The sequence below is a fragment of the Lepus europaeus genome, chromosome 3 (genome assembly GCF_033115175.1).
Source record: "Lepus europaeus isolate LE1 chromosome 3, mLepTim1.pri, whole genome shotgun sequence".
Classification (NCBI taxonomy): domain Eukaryota; kingdom Metazoa; phylum Chordata; class Mammalia; order Lagomorpha; family Leporidae; genus Lepus; species Lepus europaeus.
In genome coordinates, this window is record NC_084829.1 from 55884193 (window position 1) to 55910452 (window position 26260).

At 36.9% G+C, this 26260-nt stretch overlaps 1 protein-coding gene across 3 annotated transcripts in view; it reads right to left on the reverse strand.

The window, feature by feature from the left end:
• Nucleotides 1–3500: 3500 nt before the first annotated feature.
• The window catches only part of HMGCLL1 (3-hydroxy-3-methylglutaryl-CoA lyase like 1), a 151583-nt gene continuing 128823 nt past the window's right edge, over nucleotides 3501–26260 (reverse strand). For all 3 annotated transcript variants that reach the window (XM_062187558.1, XM_062187557.1, XM_062187556.1), the window contains 2 exons: nucleotides 8045–8170; nucleotides 3501–3602 (listed from right to left, as the gene is read on the reverse strand). In XM_062187558.1, coding sequence (XP_062043542.1) covers nucleotides 3501–3602; nucleotides 8045–8170 — 228 coding nt within the window. The remainder of the gene's footprint in view (nucleotides 3603–8044; nucleotides 8171–26260) is intronic.

The window sequence follows — 26260 nt, forward strand, 5'->3', positions numbered from 1 at the left end:
AGGCAGGAAATCTGGTAATATCTATTTACCTGCAACATGTTGAGTCACTGCATTAAAAGATGGTGGGAAAGTGCTATTTGTAAAATATTTGTTATATGAGGGAATTTTCTATTATCACTTAAATCTATTGGGATTTGTTACTTGCAATTTAAAGTGGCTTAACTGATACACTATCACAACTCTTCAGGACAAGAAATATAGTTTCTCACCACAATATCACTCTCATTTTCACTCTTCCCTTCTCTCTTTTTCCGTTCCAACCTCCTCCTCTGTCTCTATTTCTACATTCTTCTTCCCCACCTCTTTCACTTGCTCCATGACTCCCCCCATATTTTTATGTCTTCAAAAATATTCTTCTAACTTTTAGGTCCCATTCAAGCACTGACCCTGTTTCTTCTAGCCCATGAAAGCAAAATGATCACTGGCATATTGCAATCTTTCACTTGCCTATTATTTCAATTCAAATTCTTAACTGGTTCCCAGTGCTTAGTTTAATTTCTTCTTTACAATATGGATGAGATTTAATAGGGATGGTATTTTGTGACTTACTTATTCAATGCCAAATAATCCTCTGCATCTTACATTTGAAGTTAATCCTTTAGAAGATAGAGGGTACATATATATAGAAATAAATAGCTATATAAAGACAGTTCAAGAGACAATTTATTAAATGGTGTGATGAGAATAAATAACATAGACAAGGTATTCTGAATTTTCCCAGAGTTATAACGGCTTCCATTTTCTTGTCTTTGAAGTTCATTAATATGGTATTTAGATAATTTAATTTTCAGATATTTTAGTTTTAAAGTCTTTGTCTGCAGTAAGACAGCAACCCTTACATGTGAAAATATGCATCATAGGGTTTAGGATATGGAAGAGATATTTTGTTTACTTAATGGCAGAAGTTATAAGTGACTAATTTGATTTGAATTTCAATAAAGGTTGTAATTGTTTGGTATTTCTAAGCCCTACCAAGGATAAATCTGATGTCAACACATGTGTGTGTTTGTGTGTGTTGGTAGGTAATGTTCAGGTAGTTACTGCAATGACTCCAAGGCTTGTTCACTTAAAAGATAACTTTGAGAAAATTCTGCCTATAGACTCTAGACAGCTTTATGTGATTGCCCTTCCCCAACCCCTCTCCAAGCCAGAAAGGAACACTTTTTAAGCTAGCAAAGGGATTTAGATGGCTTAGGTAGAGAAAGGATACCAATTACAAAGCCACAAGCTTTCTTGTGGTAGACATGATTAGGCATCACTAAGGTATTCCTCTAAGTGAATGGGTGGACTGATGAGCAAGGAGGGTAACTGTAGCACAGTGCACCTGGGGTTTCTGACTACTGTCTCTGCATTTCATTTGCATTCATTAACTGTTTCTATAAGCAGTTTACATCAACAGATGTTTTTCTAAATGTGTTAAAACTAGGAACTCCACAGCTCTGACAGAAAATGTAGTGTTCTCAAAAAATGTGGCATACCTGCTGTACACAACTAGTGTGTGTGCCCTGTTTCTGCTCAAGTATTTAAGCATGATGACTTCATTAAGATAGATGTACATGGGCAATATAATTTAGGAAGATACACACAACAATTTTGTCAGCTGATGACACTGTTCCCTTTGCTCCTAAACAGAGATTAGCTTTCACCATTCTCTGTAGACAAGCATGCTGTTATAGCTGCTGCTCCAAAACCGTGTCACAAGGTATTAAGTTGACATCTTCTGTGGGAATTTAGTTTGGTTTTATTAATTACCAGTATGTTTCTGTTGTGGTTCTTTATTATTCTGTATATTTTTAAAACTTATTTATTTATTTGTTTATTTATAAGGCAGAGCATCAGAAAGAAAAGGAGAGACATGGACAGCGATCTTCCATCTGCTGATTCACTCTCCCAAAATGCCTCCAATAGCCAAGTCTGGGCCAGGCCAAAATCAGCCTTCTAGTTTTGGGTCTCCCACTTAGGTGGCAGGCGCCTAGTACTTGCACTATCATCTGCTACCTTCCCAGACACATCAGCAGGAAGCTGGATTGAAAGCAGAATTTAGCTAGGACTTGAGCACTTGAACCAACACTGAAATCTGCACTTTGGTGTGGGATGCCAGCATGACAAATAGTGATTCAACCATCTATGGCACAATGTTGACACCTACTATATATCTTTAAAGATAACTTAGTTGCAATCAGAACTTCTCCTGTTTTCTTGATTTTCTTTTTTATTTCAGTGGTTTTAATGAACATTTCTTAGGAAATCCACAACACTAACTTTCATATTTCAATTTAAATTCAACGTGATTCAAATAAGATCAATTGACATTATTGTAGTAGTTTCCATAGATAATAGAACTAACATTTTAGACCCACTTGTAGTAATACTGTCCTCATGTCATTTGTGTAGGTTACAGAGGTGTTTTTTTTCTTGACATGATCTTTCTGGTCATCTCTTTCAATCTTTGATATATTAACTTTGGCCATCTCTGGCAATGCTTTCTAAAACAATAGACAAAAGATCAACCACTTAAACTTTAAAAACAACTATTAAATAAGTCAACCAAAAATCATATGATATAATCAAAACAACTCAAATCAATGGAATACAGCTTATTTCCTGAATCAACAATTATATTCATAGTCAGGATCACAATGATATTTCCTTAAGCAATTTGGAAATGACTTGAAAATTATGAAAGTAGATTATGGTACATATATTAACCTAGTATCATCAAGGCAATGTAGACATCAGAACCAAAGTCATACCTTATAATTTCTCAATAGTTGAATGATACTGTGCTGGTTTTCAGTGTAACTGATGAAAGGGAAAGTATAGTAAACTGAGTGTATGTAACAAACATGGAAGGTTGTAATATGTTTCCAGAATATGGCATCTTGCCATTGACCACAGCCTCTTGGAACCAGATAAAGTCACTGAAATAGTTAACAGATGTTATCCATATTTGAAATATTAAAAATTCTATTGCTAAAAATTATGTAGGGTCAGATGGAGATTTGGCTCTTGGTCCATAACTTAACTGACTTGGCAAATGGAAAGTTGAGATCCAGAGGCATTAGGCGTAATATGGAGGCCACACACTACGCACACTGTGCAGGAGCTCATAAACTACTGACAATGTGTACACAGTGCTAAGCCATTTTGATTAAGAATCAACATAGTATTTAATACTTAGGGAAACCTGAAGTCAATTTTCACGTCTACTAAATTAAAAAGTTATTTCTATAAGACCAAAGGAGTAGACTCCCTTCTGTATTCACATAGATGAGTACAAGTTTTATTATTTATCTTCACCTTGCAATTTACCTGATGACTGCTACTGCCCTCTGTTGACTTTATAATCTCTCCAATTGTAATGTTTTTATCAAGCATCTCTTTTTTTCCCACTCTTGTCTATTACTTCACATTTCAGAACAGGTTGACATTAATGATTTTCAGATGACTATATTTAGCTGAAAGGGATCTTCTCAACCATAAGTCATAAATAAATCCAGTCAAGCATTGAAGAGGGCTTGTGCTACTTTAGAGTTTGTGGTTTTATTCACAGCTTTGCAAATAAAGTCACCAGCTTCCATCACCTTGTAAAGATTCACACCCTGGCAAGGAAAAGAGAGGGTAACAGGAAGGAAGGGGGATTAGAGAGAAAAAAGACAAAACATATTCTTTTAAATTTCATTAATATTATTAACTACTTAAAATTACTAAGATGTCACCCATTATCAATTTGGGGGCAACATTTGTTTTCATGAATTATATAGTCAACATGTTAGATTTGTCTGCTTTATAAAATACACCTTGAATTTTACCCTTTTATAAAAACACAGGCTGAACATATCTGAATAACTCAGTGCAATTCGGGCTAAAATCTAAAGACAAGGAAGGACAATAATGAAATAAGAAAGTAATTGACAAAATATCAGTGGAGGACAATGAAAATGATAATGGCTTAGAGGAGTTTATAAATAAGAAAATAGTTAGAAAAATTTCTTTATTATATAAACAAACTTGATAAGGCCATAGAGATTATATAGAAGCTGAATGCATAAATAAAATACACACAGACATATACATATACACACTTTTTATGTTTGGAAATGTTATTAATATGATACTGAAAGAAATAGTTCTTAAGTCAAATAAAATGAAGGAGTATTTAATATACATCTGGAACTTGTTTGCCTGTGGGGTTGTACTGTCTGAAAGTATAAATAGGATCAACAAAGGCTTAGGTAAATCCATGGATGACAGATACACAGTTGGGTATGAAGGCCAAGTTCAGGGCATGCTCCTCATCTCTGGATTTTGGTGTCACGAAAGGTTACACTGAAGTCTCCACCTAGCACTTTCACTGTCACAGTGGGAGTCAGAGAATTAGGAGGATTAGCCACAAATTTGCCCTTGTAGAGTATTTCATAAGTTCCAACATCCTCCCTCCACATGGATGAGAAACAACATGGACTTAAAATTCAATATATTCAGCCTTTCCTGATATTAAGAAGTAATTTTTAATATTTATGGAATTCTAACTTTTCCTTAAATAGACAAAGAAAAATACTCATAGAGACTTTCTGTAATAATAATCTTTCTTTTAGAAAGATGAGACATTTAAAGATAGCAAATTACTTCTCCTTGAATACATTTAAAGCACAGTTCTTTTTGTATTTACTTCTCTCTTTCAGAATGATCAATAAGAATAATTTGTGAAATGACACTTGTAAATTATTTTCAGAGTACTATTTGCTTTTATTTAAGAAGTTTATTTTTGTCATGGTAATGATTTTAGATGGACTAACTGTTAGGCAGACTTAGTTTAACATTCTTAATGCAATGATATTTTGTAAACACTTAGCTTCACGTGGCTTTCACATCTGCATTACATCAAAGGTTCATAGACAGATCTTAGTTATTAACATTCTCCACTTTCCAAAAATTTCACTCATAAAAATTATGTGATTGAAAAAAACTATGTGATTGAAGTTGTTGATATGGTACCAAAAGCAGAATTTTTTTATGTCCTCTATCATTTTATTTAATTAATATACCATTATGAAATATTGCATCTATTCTTAAGACATTTGTTAGGTGTTTAGTGATGCTATAACTAGTACTGACAGTATTTTTACACTTTGTGTTTCTGTGTGTGTGCAAACTGATGAAATCTTTACTAATTATATACTGAATCAATCTTCTGTATATAAAGATAATTGGAAATGAAAAAAAAAACCTGGTGTTAATTGGAAATGGCATAGAAAATTAATTTAAAAAAAAATATGTAGGATCTCTGTCTTTAATGTGCTGTACACTGTTATTTAATGCTATAACTAGTACTCCAACAGTATTTTTTTTTCACTTTGTGTTCCTATGTGAGGGCAAACTGTTGAAATCTTTACTTAATATATACTAAACTGATCTTCTGTATATAGAGAATTGAAAATGAATCTTGATGTGAATGGAAGGGGAGAGGGAGCGGGAAAGGGGAGGGTTGTGGGTGGGAGGGAAGTTATGGGAGGGGGGAAGCCATTGTAATCCATAAGCTGTACATTGGAAATTTATATTCATTAAATTTAATAAATGAAAAAATAAATAAATATATCTCATGTACTGTGTGATGCATTCTGGATTTCAAGAGGCTAATGTACAATGTAGTTTCTCCTTTAGGGAGTGTATGATCAGATAGACAATATGATCAGAAAGTGTAAACTTTACAATACAGTTTAAAGTCATGCAAAGCAATATGCTCACATGAATATGGAAGCAGATGTGAAGGTCAACCAATCCATTGAGCAGGGAAAAGGAGCATAACATATCTGCCAGGAAAGGTAAATCCTGGCCCATGTTACACTGACAGTTGGAGACCTTGGAAGAAGAAGGATGTGTGGTGTACCATGGGAAGAGAAAAACAGCAGAAGACAACCAAAAAATCACGTGGTATGTATGGAGAATGATGGTCAAAAGTCACATGGTATACATGGAGAAAAGGCAAACTCTGATTTTCATACTGGAAACATGCAAACAGTCCAGATTCTGTGGCAGAACACAGATTTGCCTTTCAGGAAATAAGACTTGATGAGTGTTCAAGCAGGACCATGGTATACCCATACTTGTATTTCCGATGAAATCCTCTGATGGTACCATTAAGGATGAATTTAAAGGTAAGTCTGGAGTGAGCTGACAGGTGGAAAATGAGTATTCAGAAAAGAGACAAGATTCTGCACTAATGCAGTCATAGTAACGACAGGAAGGAGGGGATAAAAATCAAAATATTTTAGAAGTCAAATTGGTGGCTCTTCGTAATTTATTGGGCCTGGGATACATAGTGAATCCATTAGACATTATAAACAATTCTGTTTCTTAGCTAGGGTAATTGATTGAATTGCGACAGCTATTCAAATTAACAATTTCCTTGAATTGTGAAATTCTTACTAATAGACTAACTTGCATTTGTTTCTCAAAGTCCTAGAATAGGACCTAACATATATTATGCATCAATTGTCAGTGGATATAATTTAATAACACACTCTCCAAGAAAGGATCTGTTTCTCCTTAGTTTCTGCCATGGCCTTATGAGAAAAATAATTAAGCTACTTTGTAAATGAAATAATATTTATTCCTAACCAGAGACGATAGGCAATTGCTTTTGGTGTTTATAGGCAACAGCTGTTGGTGTTCAACACTAAATGAAATCAGTCTTACAATAAATATTTATTGAGCATCTGTATGCCACAGGCACTGAAGATGAATAAATTATAATAACTGCTCTGTGCTGCTATGAGAACCTTGTAAGCAAGACCATGATACAACCTTGTGATAAGTTCAGAGGTAAAGATATAGAACTAAGGACAGGAAGATAAGAATTTGGCCTGAGGGATAGACAGATCTGGAAACCAGAAGATGACCTAAATGATGTGCCTCACTTTTCATGTAAAGGGGAGTAGGTGGTACAAGGTCATTTCAGATTATGGTGAAAGTATGAGTAGGGGTGCAGCTTAGAATGTTACAGAAATGGGGAGTAATCTAAAGTTTGGTGGAGCAGTCCTGAGGGATATAAAGCTATTTTATAATTCAGATGATGATTTTGCATCTCAGAAAGCATTTTGAATGTCTTATCATCTGAGGACAGTTTTCTTACTTTAGGTAATTTTCCCTAAAAAGTCTTCTGCACCATAGTTTAATAGGTTATATCAAGCTTTTGGCTTTGGGGGATGTTATTATACAGCAGGTGATTTTCAGTGCTACTTGCAAATAGAGTATTCCTTCTTTTAAGATTTTTTTTTTTATTTATTTGAAAAGCAGAGTGACAAAGAAAGGAAGAGAAAAAGCAAGAGAGACAGAAAGAGAGAGAATCTTCCATTCACTAGTTCATTCCCTGAAATGGCTACAACCAATAGGGCTGGGCCAGGCTGAAGCCAGGAGCCAGAAACAGGGGTGGCAGGGGCCCAAGTACTTGAGGTATCCTCTGCTCTTTCCCCAGGTGCATTAGCAGGAAGCTCTGATATGGGACTCTGATATGCGATGCTGGTGTCACAAGTAGCAACATAACCCACTGCACCACAATGCTAGTCCCCAAGATTATTCTTGCCCTACACTCTTCCCCTGACCATTTTTAAGTGCCCTGGGATTTGTTTTTCCAGAAGTCCTTGTTGTCTCTGTGCGACAATTAGGACCTCAGTTTCCTCCAAGGAAAATATTCATATAGGAAAACAAAAACAACAAAAAACAACTCAACAATCAACACAGTAAGGACACAAGATCTAAGTCATAAAACCTGTGAAATTGAAACAGATAATACATTGAAAAGTACTTTGGAGTTCATGAAACGCTATAAAATGCAAAATGGCAACATTTTTGGTGCTTGAGCTATAAGTTACTTTATAAAGCCCCCAAAAGAATTTTATTGTATTTTCCCACTGTGCATTTTTGCAAAAAAGCAAAAGTGTTGTAAAACTTTGACCTCAAAATTGGTTGTCAAACCTGAGAAGCATTTCAATTTGCAGTTGCAAGAAATGGATGAATATTAAAATATCTTAAAGTAACTTACTGTATTGAGCCCCAGGCCATTAAGCATATAGACCAAATCCTCAGTGGCAACATTCCCAGAAGCACCTTTTGCATAAGGGCAACCTCCTAATCCGGATACTGCAGAATCCACCACACTAATTCCCATCTGGAAAGCAAACCAGAACACTGAAGGCTTGTGTATTTATGAGATGTAAATGCTGCATTTCTATTTAACCTGTGGCAAAGAGCAAATAAGCAAAAATCTGAACCTGTTATCCAAACATAGTCACTTACCCACCTGCTGCTTCAACAATCCCTGAAGTGCTGACTTTTTTTTATGACCAATCTTGTTTCTCAGGCTAATAGAGACTGCTATGGATCTCTGGAACTGGAACTAGAATAATCTTAGATAAGAATTAAAGTGGTGTTATTTGTTGAGCATGATGTAAGATTAATTTACTCCCAGGTTCTAATTCACCAGCTTTATCCTAAAAGCATTACATAACCAACATGGAATATTTTCAACATCCCAAACCTAAATCAAGGTGACAGGTTATGTGTGAGGTCGGGGAGGGATACTCAGTGACTCACAATAAGAATTTATTGGCTTGGTTCCCCCATTAGTCTCCCATAATCTTTTTTTTAAAGATTTATTTATTTACTTGAATGTCAGAGTTACAGAGAGAGGGAGGGAGGGAAGGAGAGAGAGAGAGAGAGAGAGAGTATTTTCCATCTGCTGGTTCACTACCCAGATGACAACAGCAATGGGTTAGCCCAGGCTGAAGCCAGGTGCTTCACCCAGGTGTCCCATGTGGGCAGCAAGGGCACAGACTTTTGGACTATCTTCTGCTGCTTTTTCAAGCCATTAGCAGACAGTTGGATCAGAAATGGGGTACTCCAATCAGCATCATACAGGATGCTGGTGTCGGAGGTGGTGGCTTTATCCACTATGCAACACTCTTCTCTGGCCCAGATCCCCCAGTCTTTATCAAGTCATTCTCCACACAACATTCTTCCACTTTGTGAAAAGTGGATATTTCAGACAAGATCAGATGCATCCAGGGTGGTATGGCCATATATGGAAAGATATTTCAGAGGCAATACAACCACCATACCCAATAACAGCTCATATTTATTGGACATTCGTTAAGTGCAGGATACTATTTTTAACACCTCATGTGCATTAAGTCACAATTTTCACAAAACCACATTGAGGTAGATACTCTTCTATCATCCCCAAATCATAGAGAAAAAAGCCAAACGACAGAGAGCCAAACAATTTGCCCAAGTCACCATCTGGTGGTCCAAGTTTACTCTGTCTCCAGAGAATTCACACTCTGCCTTGATTTGTAGCCTGAGAAACATGCAATTTGGTACATGATCATGTGTTTGGGAATATTGTACGTGGGGCAGATTTGTGTGTGCTGGTGAAGTGGAAGACATGGAGCACAGTGAGCCGGAGAAGGGCCCTGGAGATCAGATGTTAATAATATGAGAAGAGAGGCAGGCATCCCATTCCTCTGTGAAAGGTGACAATTTGGTAATAGAAGCTGCAGAGGCCTAAAGGGATTCCTCACCCCTGGCCATTGAAGGAGAAGTAACATGACCTCATCTCAAATGAGACGCACCTGGAGGCAGAATGCTTGGCCAATGTCTAGATCAGTGGCTCTCAATTACAGGATCAAAAGCACAGACTACTAGTACATGCACAGAATTTCTGATTCAGGAGGATGGATTGGAACATGAGATTTTGAATTTTTTACAAGACCCCAGCTGATGCTTCCGGTGCTCAGGTCTCTCCCTCTTTCCTTTTTTTTCCTTTCTCTCCTCCTTCCCTCTGCCTTTCTTCCTTGCCTTACCTCCTTTCCTTCCCTTCTTTCTTGCTTCCTTCCTTCTGTACATCTTTATTTTTTATTCTTTTGCATTTTTCTGATGAATTCTGTATTTTAAAATAGTTTTAGATTTGCAGAAAACTTGTGTGGATTGTACAAAGACTCCCCAAATGTTATATACTCAGTTTTATCTATTGTTACATCCATTAAAGAAAAGATAGCCAATGATAATTGTTAAAGCATATTTAGTAACTTTGCAACAGCTATGGAGGCTATTGCAGTGGGGTCTCACAGTAAGGTAGAGAGACCGGGCTCAGTTCCAACTACAGCATGGGCATGTGGTTTTATAGCCGCAGGGTGGGAGGCAGTGGGTGGAAAATTACTAAGAGGAAACATCAGGGATAAGGGGGATTCTGACTAAACTGACCTAACAGGAGTGTTACTGAAGACCAGCCAGAGTGATCAGGCATCACCTAAGGGTTGGTAAAGGATAAGGAACTTGATCAGATGTAGAGGGTGATTAAATATTGGGGTTAAGAGTTCTTGTTAAACTGATTTAACAGATTGCTAAAACGTGTCTTTCCAATGATATGCACAGATGGGCCGAGAAGAAGTTTCAGTAGCTTGACTTAAGGTTTGGCTAAGCCAAGAAACTTTGTCAAATCTTACATTATCATGGTATATTTGTCATAAGTAATGAACAAATGTCAACACGGTATTATCAAAATCCATATTCTTTTTCATTTTCATTTTTTTTGGATTTTTAATTGAAAACAATTTTAAAAGACATAAACATTATACCTATTTTGGGTACTATGTAATGCTTAATTACATGATACATTTAATGGTGTCCATACATTATTTGAGTTTCATTATTTTATAAATGAGGATGTCACTAACTTATTCTTCCTAGATTTATTAGCTAAGATTCTTTCTGGTTTTTTTTAGATTAATTTTATTTATTTGAAATGCAAAGTGATGAGAGAAAGAGAGAAACAGACACACAGGTTGAATCAAAGAAATCTTCCATCCATTGGTTCTTTCCCCAAATAGCCACAATAGCTAGGGCTAGACCAGGCATAAGATTGGAGCCAGGAGCCCGGAACTCCATCTGGGTCTTCTATGTGGATGGCAGGGACCCAAGCACTTGGACCATCTTCCAGTGCTTTCCTAGGCACATTAGTAGGAAGCTCGATCAGAAATGGAACAACTGGGACTCAAACCGGCATTCAGATATGCGATGTTGGTATTGCAGGCTGCGGCTTATCCTGCTGTGCCACAATGGTAATTCTCTGTAGCCATTCTTAAAAAAATATCTCTAAAGACATTTTTTACCCTGATGTCTTTTTGTACCCCAGTAACTCACCAGAATACCATGTTACTTTAATAATCATGTCTCCATGGGCTCCTCTGTGTTGTGGTAGTTTAATAGATCTTGAATTGACTATTGTGAGTAGTACTAGCCATGTATTTTCCATGACACCCTCTTTTTCTCATGGGCAGTCTATAGTTACAGCATTTGGGAGGCATACCACAGAGGTAAAGCAGAATTATCAAAAATATCTTATCAAGGCTACATACTATCAATACATATTTTGACACCTGATATTAACATTGGTCGCCTGATCATGGTGGTGTTTACCAGGCATCTGCACTGCCGTGTCTTTCACCCTTCCCATACTCTACTCTCTGGGGAAGGAGTCACTGTGTTCATCTTACTCTTTAAAAGTGGAGAATATCTACAGAAATTATTCAGAATGCTTGAGAATGGCAGTTTTGCCTATGTTTCCATATTTAGTTATAATCCCATAGTATTTTCTATTTTTTGTTATACTAAATGTTCAAGATTCGGATGTTGGGAACTCTTTCAATAGCCTCTTATATCCCTTTGGCATGCCAAGGAGAATGTGTCATTGGAACCACTTTTCTACCTTCTCTTACAAGGCTAATGAGGGTGTTTACAAAGTTTCACATGGACAGAACTACAGTCCAGAAATCCAAAGAATTCTTTGGGACATAAGGCAGGTTTAGTTTACAAAAGACTATTTGCTTCTGTACTTCCATTTCTTCACATTATACTCCTCAATATGAAAAGTTTCAATAGCTCTTTTTTGTTGCCTAAAACTGCTGACAAATACTCATTTGAAGAGCTCAGTCATACTCAGATGTCAGTCTTAACTGTAGAGAAGTTTTGTATCCTGGGGCAGCACATGTTTCAAACAAACCAGTTGCTGAAAGAAGACCCAAAAAAGTATGAATGTAGCAAAAACCAAGATGTCCCAGCATGATAGCTGCAAGATTGCTTTGACCTACCACGTAGATAGTCCACTTTCGGAGTCTGGAATCCATGCATTATATTCGTTTTCTCTCTGCTGAGAATCAAGACCTTGAGACTACAGGAGTCCCAGAGGGGAAATTTGTTACTTTGTCACAAGAACACAGTTTTTATTGTTAGTTAGCCTTTTGAAGACAGTGAAAAAATCAATAGTCACTGTTCTTTTTCGTGACTAAAGATCAATGTGACCTATCATTTGGGACATGGCAAAAGATATATTCACAATAGAGCAACAAGTGTTAAATGAAAAGAACAAAAAATGACCAATGTCACAGAAGAGCAAGTATAAATAATCAGTGAAACCAACAAAACATGTTCAGCTTCACCTCAAATCAAAGATTCTAAGTAAAAACTAAACACCATGATAGTTTACACTTTTAAACTGAAAAGGATTAAAGAAGAATGTTGACAAATAGTATAAAGCAACAAAATATGAAACAATCTACATCTTCAACAATACGGACAAAACTCACAAATGAAACCTTATATGAAATAAGTCAGGCTCAAAAGCGATCAAACTATATGATTCCTATTAGATAATATCCAAAAAGAGACTAAACTAATGAAGGAAGTTTCAGGAGGGATAACAATTATCATTTAAAGTGAGAATTAAAAAGGCACAAGGAGAGATTGTTGGGTACTGCCAACAACATTCTATGTGTTGAACTGAGTGGAATTTACCAATAATATGACTTTGTGAAAATTCATTGATCTTATCACTTGTGCACTTGTCCATATATGCATTATACTTCAGTACATATAAGGTACGGGGAAGGTAGTACCATTAGAATTGAAGGGGGACAGTCAAACTTAAACTAGTGGGAATACACATTTTTTTTTATGATGACCAGTATATTAGTAATTAGTCTTAAATTGTCAATATCCACTTTTCTGGCAGTTCTTTATTAAAAATTCCTCTCTAGGGGCTGAGTCCCTACTAATGTGCCTGTGAAAGCAGCAGATGATAGCCCAAGTATTTGGTCCCCCGCCACCAATGTGGGAGATCCAGATGGAATTCCAGGTTCCCGCCTTTGGCCTGCCCCAGTTCCTGCTGTTGCAGGCATTTGGAGAGTGAACCAAAGGATGGAAGATCTTTCTCACTCTCTCACTCTGACTTTGAAGTAAATAAGTAAATATTTTAAAAGTTCTTTCTAGGGGCCGGCGCCACGGCTCACTAGGCTAATCCTCTGCCTTGCGGCGCCGGCACACCGGGTTCTAGTCCCGGTCGGGGCACCGATCCTGTCCCGGTTGCCCCTCTTCCAGGCCAGCTCTCTGCTGTGGCCAGGGAGTGCAGTGGAGGATGGCCCAAGTGCTTGGGCCCTGCACCCCATGGGAGACCAGGAGAAGCACCTGGCTCCTGCCATCGGATCAGTGCGGTGCGCCGGCCGCAGCGCGCCAACCGCGGCGGCCATTGGAGAGTGAACCAACGGCAAAGGAAGACCTTTCTGTCTGTCTCTCTCTCTCACTGTCCACTCTGCCTGTCAAAAAAAAAAAAAAGTTCTTTCTAGGAATATTTTAAAAATTTAAGTAAATTATTGGCTAAGAAATGAAAACAAAGATATATGAATACAGGTATGTTATCCATGACAGACAATTCACACACACATTCATATATATATATGTGTGTGTGTGTGTGTGTGTGTATGTATATATATATATAGTCATCCCAGTATGGGTTTTAGGAAACAAATTTTGAAAACAATTCAAGCGACAGTTCTGTGGCACAGCAGATTAAGCTGCCACTGCAGCGCCAGCATTCCATATGGGCGCTAGGTCAAATCTCAGCCATTCCACTTCTGATCCAGCTCTCTGATAATGTACCTGAGAAAGAAGCAGGGGATGGCCCAAGTGCTTGGGCCCCTGAACCCATGTGGGAGACCCAGATGAAGCTCTTGGCTCGTTTCAACCATTTGGGGAGTGGGCAAGATGCTGGAAGATCTCCCCTCTCTCTGTTTCTCACTCTCTTCCTGTAACTCTGACTTTCAAACAAATAAATCTGTAAAAAAAATCAAGTATCTCATAATGAGAAATAATTTAAATTAATTATCATGTAGCTATTTTGCTATAAAATGAAATTATAAATGCTATTTAAAGGCATAATTAAAGAAAACCAATAGGCTAGAGGATGTTATAAGAATAAATAGAAATTGGAAATAAAAAAAAAAACCTGGTGTTAAATTGGAAATTGCATAGAAAATTAATTAATTTTTAAAAAAATATTATGTAGGATCTCTGTCTTTAATGTGCTGTACACTCTTATTTAATGCTATAACTAGTACTCCAACAGTATTTTTTTCACTTTGTGTTGCTATATGGGGGCAAACTGTTGAAATCGTTACCTAATATATACTAAACTGATCTTTTGTATATAAAGAGAATTGAAAATGAATCATGATGTGATTGGAAGGGGAGAGGGAGCGGGAAAGGGGAGGGTTGTGGGTGGGAGGGAAGTTTTGGGAGGGGGAAGCCATTGTAACCCATAAGCTATACTTTGGAAATTTATATTCATTAAATAAAAGTTTAATTAAAAAAAATTAAAAAAGGAATAAATAGAGTCCAATTGAGCATGTCCCAAATTGTACATCTCCTCCCTCTCTTTTTCCCACTCTTATATTTAACACGGATCACTTTTCAGTTAAAATTTAAACACCTAAGAATAATTGTGTGTTAATTACAGAGTTCAATCACTAGTACTAGAACAACAACAACAACAAAAATACTAAAAAGGATAAAGTATTACATTGTACATCAACAGTCAGGACAAGAGCTGATCAGGTCAATCGGACTTGCCCCAAATGGTAGAGTTAGAAATGTGCCAGGGGATTCCAATACAATCCCATCAAGGTGGCATGTACCAATGCCATCTCACTAGTCCAGGTAATCAATTTCAGCTCACAATTGATCACTCTGATAGGTCTAAGAGTCAAAGGGATCACACAAACAAGACTAGTGTCTGCTAATACTAACTGATAGAATCAAAAAGGGAGAGAATGATCCAACATGGGAAGCGGGATACACAGCAGACTCATAGAATGGCAGATGTCCTAAATAGCACTCTGGCCTCAGAATCAGCTCTTAAGGCAGTCGGTTCTGGCTGAAGAGCCCATGAGAGTATAGTAGGCATGGAAAGCCAAGACACTCTGGCAAAAAAAAAAAATAAATAAAAAATAAAAATAAAAATAAAAAAAAAAACCACCTAAATGAAAGATCTCTGTGAGTGAGATCCCAGTGGAAAGAACGGGGCCATCAAAGAGGGAGGTACTTTTCTCTGAAGGGAGGAGAGAACTTCCACTTTGACTATGACCCTATCGGAATAAGATCAAAGTCGGCGAACCCTAAAGGCTTCTACAGCCTTGGCAACTCATGACTAGAGCCTAGGGAGATTACTGACGCCATAAACAAGAATGTCAAATTGTTAAATCAACAACAGGAGTCACTGTGTACTTATGTCTCATGTGGGATCTGTCCTTAATGTGTTGTCCAATGTGAAGTGATGCTATAACTAGTACTAAAACAGTATTTTTACACTTTGTGTGTCTGTGTGGGTGCAAACTGATGAAATCTTTACTCAGCATATACTGAATCGATCTTATGTGAATAAAGATAATTGAAAATGAAAAAAAAAAAAAACCTGGTGTTAAATTGGAAATTGCATACAAAATTAATCAATTTTTAAAAAATATCATGTAGGATCTCTGTCTTTAATGTGCTGTACACTGTTATTTAATGCTATAACTAGAACTCCAACAGTATTTTTTCACTTCGTGTTGCTATGTGGGGGCAAACTGTTGAAATCTTTACTTAATATATACTGAACTGATCTTCTGTGTATAAAGAGAATTGAAAATGAATCTTGATGTGAATGGAAGGGGAGAGGGAGCGGGAAAGGGGAGGGTTGTGGGTGGGAGGGAAGTTTTGGGAGGGGGGAAGCCATTGTAATCCATAAGCTGTACTTTGGAAACTTATATTCATTAAATAAAAGTTTAAAAAAAAGAATAAATAGAGTCATAATATTATTTTCTAAAGAAACAAAAGAAGATTTGGATGATACATAGACTAAAGTGCTAACAGTGATTTTTATGGGTGGTTTGATTATAAGTAACTTATTTTAATTCAGTTTTTATTTGTATCTATATCCCAGTGCCTCACAAAGAATGCTAATTACATTTGTAAGCAGAAAATAAGAAATGTTTTTGTAAACTTTAGCCTGTAGTGTAGTATAGTGAAATTTAAAAACTGAGAATGAGTAGCAATAAATGTAAAACTCTGAATTTGTTGGTTTACATCATTATTTTGCAGCCAATTGATTGTCCTAGGTTCTGAGATGGCAGGGTTAATCTGCAGACACAATCTGGGTGAATGGGGGCATGGAAAATGCTCTTTCCCTCCTTTATAATACCAAATTAGTTCTACACATGGATTATCTTTCAGCAAATTCTGTTCACAACTTAATGGAATCAATCCTAAGAGCAATATGTGGATTTAAATATTTGTAAAACATTAAAAAGAAATTTTTTCAAGCATACACTATCTTTCAAGTATATCATTGCTAGTTTCCTAGCACACTATAGTCTCTCTTCAAAAGCAAATCACACTAAAAAGCAAATCACACTGCTGGAAAAGTGCTTCTTTTTATTCAATGTCTCCTGAAGTGTGTCCTCTATTAAATGTGTGATTCTCTTCCCCCGAAACAAAGCTTTCCTCACTTATAAAGCTAGCCTCATGGTGAATTATATGCTCTTATTTCTAACAAGCTGCTTTAGAAATTTCTAGACATAGTCTTCCTGGAAACTTCGATTTTCTATATGTTTTATTTACATCTACTTCTTTATTCCATAGAAAAGGTGTGAAACACCAGGTAAACAAATTCTGAACATATTAGGAAGAAAAACATTATTTATTTTCATCAATTCTTTATCATGAATAGAGAATATACATTTGTACTTTACCAATGATAACACATTATATCATTTTATGTTTGAAAATACTAAGTTTGTTGCTTAGTTCATTTCGACACTTAGGAGACAGTCTGCATTACAAGAATATTTTTAGAAAGATGTTCTGTTTCCATCCTCTACAAACATGAAGCACTACTCTTAGGCTGGTGTGTGTGTGTGTGTGTGTAAGCAAACAACACAAGTATGTCTGTGTGTGTAAGCACAAATCACAACTGAATTCTGAATCACAGATAACAAGAACAAAGCACTATTTTTTGTTTTTGGCTTTGAAAAGTATATTTTTAACTAAGTGACCACAAGGTGGCACTGTAACACCAAAATCCACCAAGTTAAAGGCGTGCAATAACAACTCCATTGTGTTCTTGCCAAGAAAAATGGAAAACCAGTAAATATATAGTTTTCATCTGTTTCAAATAAACATGTATCTTACATTTAAAATAAGGACACTTTTAATAAAGAACACATGAAACTAGTTCAATATATTTAGGATCTTGTTGTTTGTCCATCCTTTAAATTAAAATGATTATTAAGCACATTTTCAGTGCCAGGTATTTGGAATAAATACAAAGCCCTATGTCTTAGAGAACTCAGCATCAGAAATTTAAGTTACTATATATTTTAACTATCACTGAAAAGTAACTTACTACTTTCAAAAGAGAGGCAAAGGCTCAAGGGCTCATATGACTATCAGCTCTAGGAAAAAAAAAATAGGAAAAGCGGTGGGTACGTTGCTGCTTGGGATGTCAGCATCCTCTGCTTGTGTGCCTAGCTGCACTCCTAGCTAATCAGCTTCCTAGTCCAGCTTCTGCCCATGCGCACCCCAGGTAGCAGCAGATGATGGCTGAAGTACTTGGCCCCTGCCATCCCTGTTGGAGACTCTGAAGTAATTCAGGTCTTCTGGATTTAGCCTGGCCTGGCCCTGGCTGTTGTGGGAATTTGGGGTGTGAACAAACAAATAGAAGATCTTTCTGCCTTTCAAATATAAATAAACAGAAAAATAAATAAAAAGTAAATAAAGCAAATAAATATTAAAGGAAGGAAGTTAGGAAGGAAGAAAGAAAGAAGGGAGGAAATGAAAGAAAACTTCGGAAGATTGAGACATTCTTGGCTCTCACTTTTCTCAAAGCTCATGATTCAAGCTATTAACCTAGGTTATGATAAACACGGCATGTTTGGGAATGTGTGCCCCATCTGCTTGAGCACTCTGGGAATGTGCTTGGACTTAAGGACTAAAGAAAATGAACAAAATATAGGAAATTGTAGATATATTATGAACATATCACTTCTGTACTACAAGCTTAACCAGCCTCTGAGGAGAATTAATTCTATATTATACTCTGATGCTCTGACTGTGACTTTATCTTGGTGTTGTAAGAACTTATCCCTCAAACAACTGAAAAACACAAGAAGTGGAATAAAAGAAATCATTTTGCAAAATTTATATATATTCATGATTTCAAATATTTAATGAAAGCTAACAGTTTAGGTATTTAGGTCATAAAATCCTAAGGAACACTATAATTTAACAGTTTTGACAGCTATTCACATTTTTGACATCTCAGATCAAACTTTTTATTAGAACCATGTAATAATGTTAGTTTTAATTTAAGATAACATAATGGGGGCCATCACTGTGGCGTAGCAGGTAAAGCCGCAGCCTGAAGTGTCAGCATCTCATATGGATGCCAGTTTGAGTGCCAGCTGTCCTACTTCCGATCCAGCTCTGTGCTATGCTCTGGGAAAGCAGCAGAAGATGGCCCAAGTCCTTGGGCCCCTCCACTTACGTTTGAGACCCAGAAGAAGCTCCTGGCTCCTGGCTTCTGATCAGCACAGTTCCCACCATTGTTGCCAATGGGAGAGTGAACCAGCAGTTGGAGGACCTCTCTCTCTCTGCCTCTCCTTCTCTCTCTGTGTAACTCTGACTTTCAAATAAATAAATGAATCTTTTAAAAAATACAACATTCTGTCTTTGAATTTATTTGCAAGGCAGAAAGACACAGAGAGGAAAGAGGGAGAGAGAGACAGAGAGAGGAAGAGAGGGAGAGAGAGAGAGATCCCATTAATTGGTAAATTTTCCAAATATCTGCAGTAGCCTAGGCTGAATGGGGATCTGAGTTGGGAATCATGAACACATTCTAGGTTTCTCATATGTGTATCAGGAACCCAATTATTTCAGCTATCACCACTGTCTCCCTGAGTCTGTAATGGTGTGAGGCTGGGGTCAGGAACTGGAGCCAGGAATGGAACCCAGGAACTCCAATGGGGGAAGAGAAATGTGTTAAGCTCTTGGCTAAATGCCCAGTCCCATAACATTTCTGGTAGCAGAAATTATTCGTTTTTGGATTTCAGTTACTTGGGGTTGGGTGGGAGACAAATATTTGTGTAGGATAAAATATCAAAAATAGATTCATTTTTCCAGTTTTCTCCTCAACTTGTTCATCATGGCCAATACTCTCTGCAACAGCAGACTGTAATTACCCGTATGTGACATGTTACTCCTATTCCAGTGGCCATGCCACACATCCCAATGAATCTCAGCACCCTTTCCAGTAAGCACTGATCTTGATTCCAGACTCTTCTCAATCAACACTCTGAAAAGTTTCCGTACATTGAACTGTGATCAGCTGAGAACCCTGTTTGCATTCATATGTATTGTGAACATAACATCATACTATGTCATAGACAATGAACAGTTTGTATGCATAAATAATGCCTAATGTTTTTGTACACTGGGTATATATCATGAGGATTTGTAAATAATAAAAACATATACAGGACTCATTGAACAAACTTGACAATATTTTTATAAAACAACTCATATCTTTGAAAAGGATATCACAAAATGCTTCACTCCTTAATTTAGAAAGGAGATAGATTACATTCTACTTATCTTTCTTTGATACATTCAAACTGAGATAGAGTATGTACAAAAAGAAGAAGGAAATGGAAAAAACAGTCAAAGAAACTCAAGATTTCAGTAAGACTGAGAAAATTATACATACTAGCAGAGAATATTTATGCTTATTGTGACACGGTGATTTTATCATATGCTTCCTAAGTGGTAAGCCTAACAAAGTTAAGAAATGATGAGTAACACATGCCCATTATGCTGATAGAGAAACGGAGGCTCGTATAAGATAAGTGATATGTCCTGCTTCATAGTTATGAAGCAGAGAAAGAATGCAAATCTTGGCTGGCGCCGCGGCTCAGTAGGCTAATCCTCCACCTTGCGGCGCTGGCACACCGGGTTCTATTCCCGGTCGGGGCACCGATCCTGTCCCGGTTGCCCCTCTTCCAGGCCAGTTCTCTGCTGTGGCCAGGGAGTGAAGTGGAGGATGGCCCAAGTGCTTGGGCCCTGCACCCCATGGGAGACCAGGAGAAGCACCTGGCTCCTGCCATCGGAACAGCGCGGTGCGCTGGCCGCAGCGCGCCTACCGCGGCGGCCATTGGAGGGTGAACCAACGGCAAAAGGAAGACCTTTCTCTCTGTCTCCCTCTACTGTCCACTCTGCCTGTCAAAAAAAAAAAAAAAAAAAAGAATGCAATCTTGATCTAATTGTGCACTATGGCCCAATATCAACAGTTAGCATTTAATAAGCACTATGTGCCAGTAACATTACTAAGCACTTTACATGAATTGTTTCATTTAATACATATAACAACACCATAAGAATTATTAGGACAAATCAAATGTCTTCATTTTGTTATGAGACTTTCTTCAATTTTCTGAAAACTGACATGTAACTTAGCAACATTATCAAGAGACTTCAGAAAATAAATGTTTGTTGTCCTAGCGAATGTATTTCTAGGATGCTATCCCAAGAAAATAGTCAGAAATGTTCTGACAGATTTATGTTCAAGGATGGATACGTTTTGTAATATTCTCAGCAGTGGAAACAAGTCCATAAGTTAAACATACTTCTTTTTTTAATGCCCTAGAGAAATTGCTAATAAGTTATATCCAAATAACTACTGTTATCAAGTATTTTCCAAAAATATTAAATGGTATGGAAAAATGATTGAGGAAATAGGAGATAAAAGAAGATAGTATGTTGTATATAATTAATTTGTATTTCTAAATTTTTTTGCTGTCTTCTGGAATAAAAATACAGTACTCATAAATTTAGGAAAAATGAATCATTATTAAACACACATTTACTTTTTTTTCCACAGTCATTCCCTTCTTCTCCAATAATAATGCCCCCCAAAGTATACTGGCCTATCTCAGGGTCTCATTTCTTTAATTCGTTTCAGATTTTGTAGATGATTCCTCTCAGAATCAATTGTCTTTTTCTCTTTTTGACTGGATACTACTCTTGTGCAGCTATCCATATTCTCTAATATACTGGCAGAAAAATATTAGACCAAATGTTCCTTGACTTGATCTGGGGTGTCCCCTGAGACTCTGCATTTCTAACAAATCCTAAATTATTTCTAGGTTCTATCCTAATATCTGTGTCTTGTAAATTCAATTAGATGATTTTTTTAAACTCCAAAATGACTTTTATTTATAAAAAAATTAGAAAGTTTTTATCTCTTTGACTTAATACTCATATGTGACAAAAAAGTACTGTATTAACTCTAAATCTCTTTCCTTTTCTTCTGGAACTCTTAGCTAGATGACATTATCAAGCTGCTCTTGTAGTTAGGTGTGGTGATGGGATTTAGGTTATCCAATGGCATGCAAGGAAATGATGTGCTTTATTTCTAGAGTCAGTGGTTTCAGACACTATATGCATTTTTCTTATTTAATGGGGAAGGCAGATGACAGTGAAGCTCTAGGGAATGATGAGCCACAAGATGGAAGGAGGTTGGGTTCCTGAATGCCCACAGGAGGAAAGATGTCCACTGATGAGGAACATGTTCAATCAACAAATAAACGAATGAAGGGGCTGGCACTGTGTGGATTAGTGGCTTAAAGCCCCAGTGTGCAGTGCTCACATCCCATATGGCTGCCACTTCGAGTCCTGGTTGCTCCACTTCCTATCCAGCCCTCTGCTGATGTGCCTAGGAAAGCAGCAGAGATGGCCGAAGTCCTAGGCCTCCACCCCGACATGGAAGGCCTGAAAGAAGCTCTGGGCTCCTAGCTTCACCCTGGCCTAGCCCTGGTGATTGCGGCCATTTAGGGAGTGAACCAGCAGACGGAAGACCTCTCTCTCTGTCTCTACCAACTCTGCAACTCTGCTTTTCAAATAAATCTATTAAACAAACAAACAAACAAACATGAATGAAGAACAAGCATCCAGGCACTTGAGCCATTATTCATTTGCAGGCATGCTATCATACCAACATAGCCTATTAGAACTAATATATCAACTGGTAAGTTTGGATTAACATCTTATATTTTACTAGCTGCTTCTGTTTATTCCACCTATTCTCTTTTTTAAAAATTTTTTTTCTGCTTTCTGTTTTGTTAATTGAATATTTTTATTATTGCAGTTTGTCTACTTTACCGATATAATATTGTGACCTCTTCTTTTTTTAACCTTTATTTATTTTTTTGAATTTTTTTATCTTTTATTTAATGAATATAAATTTCCAAAGTACAGCTTATGGATTACAATGTCTTCCCCCCATAACTTCCCTCCCACCCGCAACCCTCCCCTTTCCCGCTCACTCTCCCCTTCCATTCACATCAAGATTCATTTTCAATTCTCTTTATATACAGAAAATCAGTTTAGTATATATAAAGATTTCAACATTTTGCCCTCACATAGCAACACAAAGTAAAAAAAATACTGTTGGAGTACTAGTTATAGCATTAAATAACAGTGTACAGCACATTAAAGACAGAGATCCTACATGATATTTTTTTTAAAAAATTGATTAATTTTCTATGTAATTTCCAATTTAACACCAAGTTTTTTTTTTTCATTTTCAATTATCTTTGTATACAGAAGACCGATTCAGTATATACTAAGTAAAGATTTCATCAGTTTGCACCCACATGTAAACACAAAGTGTAAAAATACTGTTTCAGTACTAACTATATCATTACTTCACATTGGACAACCCATTAAGGACAGATCCCACATGGGATGTAAGTACACAGTCACTCTTGATGTTGATTTAACAATTTAACACTCTTGTTTATGGCATCAGTAATCTCCCTAGGCTCTAGTGACCTCTTCTTTAAATTGGTTTGATGTATGTTTTACATCTTTAGTTAATTATAATTTACCTTCTTTTTTTTTTTTTTTTTTTTTTGACAGGCAGAGTGGATAGTGAGAGAGAGAGAGACAGAGAGAAAGGTCTTCCTTTTTGCCGTTGGTTCACCCTCCAATGGCCGCTGCGGAGTCAGGAGCTTCCTCCAAGTCTCCCACGTGGGTGCAGGGTCCAAGGATTTGGGCCATCCTCCATGGCCTTCCCGGGCCATAGCAGAGAGCTGGCCTGGAAGAGGGGCAACTGGGATAGAATCCGGCACCCCGACCGGGACTAGAACCCGGTGTGCCGGCGCCGTAAGGCAGAGGATTAGCCTGTTAAGCCAAGGCGCCGGCCTATAATTTACCTTCAAATAACCATGACACCTGCAGAAGGAGCTTACAACTGTATACTCTCAATTGTTTCTACCCATCCTTTGCTCTGTTGTTTCCCTATGTTCTCATAAATACATACATAAACCCAGCATATGTTGCTACTTTTTTTTCCCCTTAGGCAGGCAGTTATCTCAAGGCAATTAAAATAAGAAAAAATAAAAATAAGAAATAAAATAAAATAAGAAAAAAAACTGATTTTATTTAACCTAATTACATTTTTTTTGTTCTCTGAAAGAATTGTCTAGATTAAGAATGGCAGAGCTATAAGGCCTAATTTTTTATGGACACTCGTTCTGTGGAGTTAGGAGATGGAAAAATGAACTAGTGAAAGGGATAAGACATTCAGGAGAGAATTCAGTGTCATGAGCCAAGGTGGACAAAGTTTCTCTGAATACCTACACTAATGTGACAAATGCTGCAGGTAGTTAAGGAAGATGGCAGCTGAGAAAAACTCATCTGATTTATGTCATTTTAAAATCTTGAAATGGGCCATTTCGGCAGAGTAGAAGGACAGGCTAGAGCTGACAATAGATTTTTCAAACAAATAGAGAATACACAGCTTAGTGCTTAAGAGATCAGTTTTAGGAGACAGACTTAGTTTTGAACCTGCTCTGTCATGTCTTAACTGTGTGATTAAAGGCTATTTCACCTCTCTATTTCCCCAACTGTAAAATGACTAAATAGTACTGACCCACAGTCTTGTTAAGAACTCATTGAGATCATTCAAGGAAAGTGCTTATCAAATAGTTTGGCATATAGCACTCCATTAATACTGGATTTAAAAAGTATATGACAAGAATATAGAGGCATACTGCAAATGGTGATACAATGAAGGAGTTTAAGAAGAAATTAATGGAAGGTATGAAAATGGAGAGGTTTGGGAGTTATGTGAAACATCTAATTTGGAAGCCATTACAGATAAAGCTAATTGAATGGAAGTAGAGAATCATACCACCCATTAAGTATAAAACTAACCAAAAAAAGATTTATAGATAGGGGTGAGTTTAGAATTAGGGAGTTAATAGGAAGGTGAGTTGAGAAATTAGTAGAGATGACTGTCCTTTGGTGCAACGTGAAAACAGAAGAGAGGAGAAGTACAGAGATTTTTTACGGAAACAAAGACTCTGGACCTTCGAGAAATATTAATGATTGATCATCTTAAAAACGTGGTAATTTGAGCTCATCTGCTGAGGGTCAAGGAAAGAGTTGGTCATTTCACTTCTAGCCCCTCATACTTGCTTCTTTCAGAAGCAAGCCCTCTCTTGCTCTCACAATACTGTTAACTGTATATGCAAAGAGAGACACATTGAAACAGTAGAAATTTATTGATGAGGAGGAAGAAAAGGAGGCAGTTTCACAAACACTGTGGAAACATATCTATAAAAGTGGTGGGCAGCATGTATTTTTTCATAAAAATCTACAAATCAGTTTTCACAGTAGACAGTTTAGTCTAAATCTCTAATATGCTTAATTGATTTATTAGCCAGTTGATTGATTTAAAAGCAGTTAAGCCCCTCAACTCTGACCAAAGAGCTTTTGTTGAGTTACCAAAATCACAGATGTGGTCAATTTTGACAGAGGTGATTCTAGAATTCATGCTTTCTTATTTCTGAAATTCTACTGGTAAGAGGTAAACAACAATCAGTTCCAAAATGGTTATAATTGGGAGGCTTACATAATTTACTGAAAATACAAGTAAATGTTGATAATTTTAAGTTACAAAGCAAAATTCCACCAAAAGCAAACACAATCTAAGGCACTGTTAGTCTGAGAAAGAATGGTATCATCAATACTCACAAACCAGTGAGGGATTGTGAGAATGTACAAAACCAAATTTTGAAAGATGTCAAAGCAGCAAGGAATATACACTTGTCTAGAACCTCATTCTCTCGCTCCATTATACCTCCAGTATATGGCATACTACCTAGAATATAACAAGTTATAATTCAAATATTTTTGAAAGCACAATGGAACAAATCATGTGGTTGAACAATATGCAGTATCAAAACCTGGGTGCAAGTATGGCTACATTGTAATAATTAAACCTCATCCAATTCAAGGCATGACACTACATTTTTTAGGATACATAAATAAGTGGAATGATGAGTGGATCACTGCCTATTTTGTATTTTTCCTAAACATTCTTCTTATCAAGTGGCCTTCTCATAAAGATGAGTTTCTGGAACTTGGTGACTTCCATTAATTCTGAGTGCAGCTGATTGGACTTAAATTTGGTCCCCAAGCCCCCCATATTACGAAGGAGGGTTAGATGTGCAACATATGAGCTGTAGACAAGCAACTTTCTCCCCCGGGAGCAATGGCAAATAGAGTAAAAAGCAAAATGAAGCATAATTCAATCAGAGAAACAGTCTGAATTCCAAACACTTTTGAATCCTTCTTGAAGTCTAGGTTCATTCTCTCACAACCTTTATGTTTGAATAACATTTAATGAGGGCTGTACTATGTGTTTTTGGGCTACACAATAATCTCAGGAATTAGAGATTATTGCTATCATCCCCACTTTCCAATTGAGGAAATTTAAACACAGATTGTTTAATATGATTATGCATAATACATTATATTTGGTAAGAGGGAA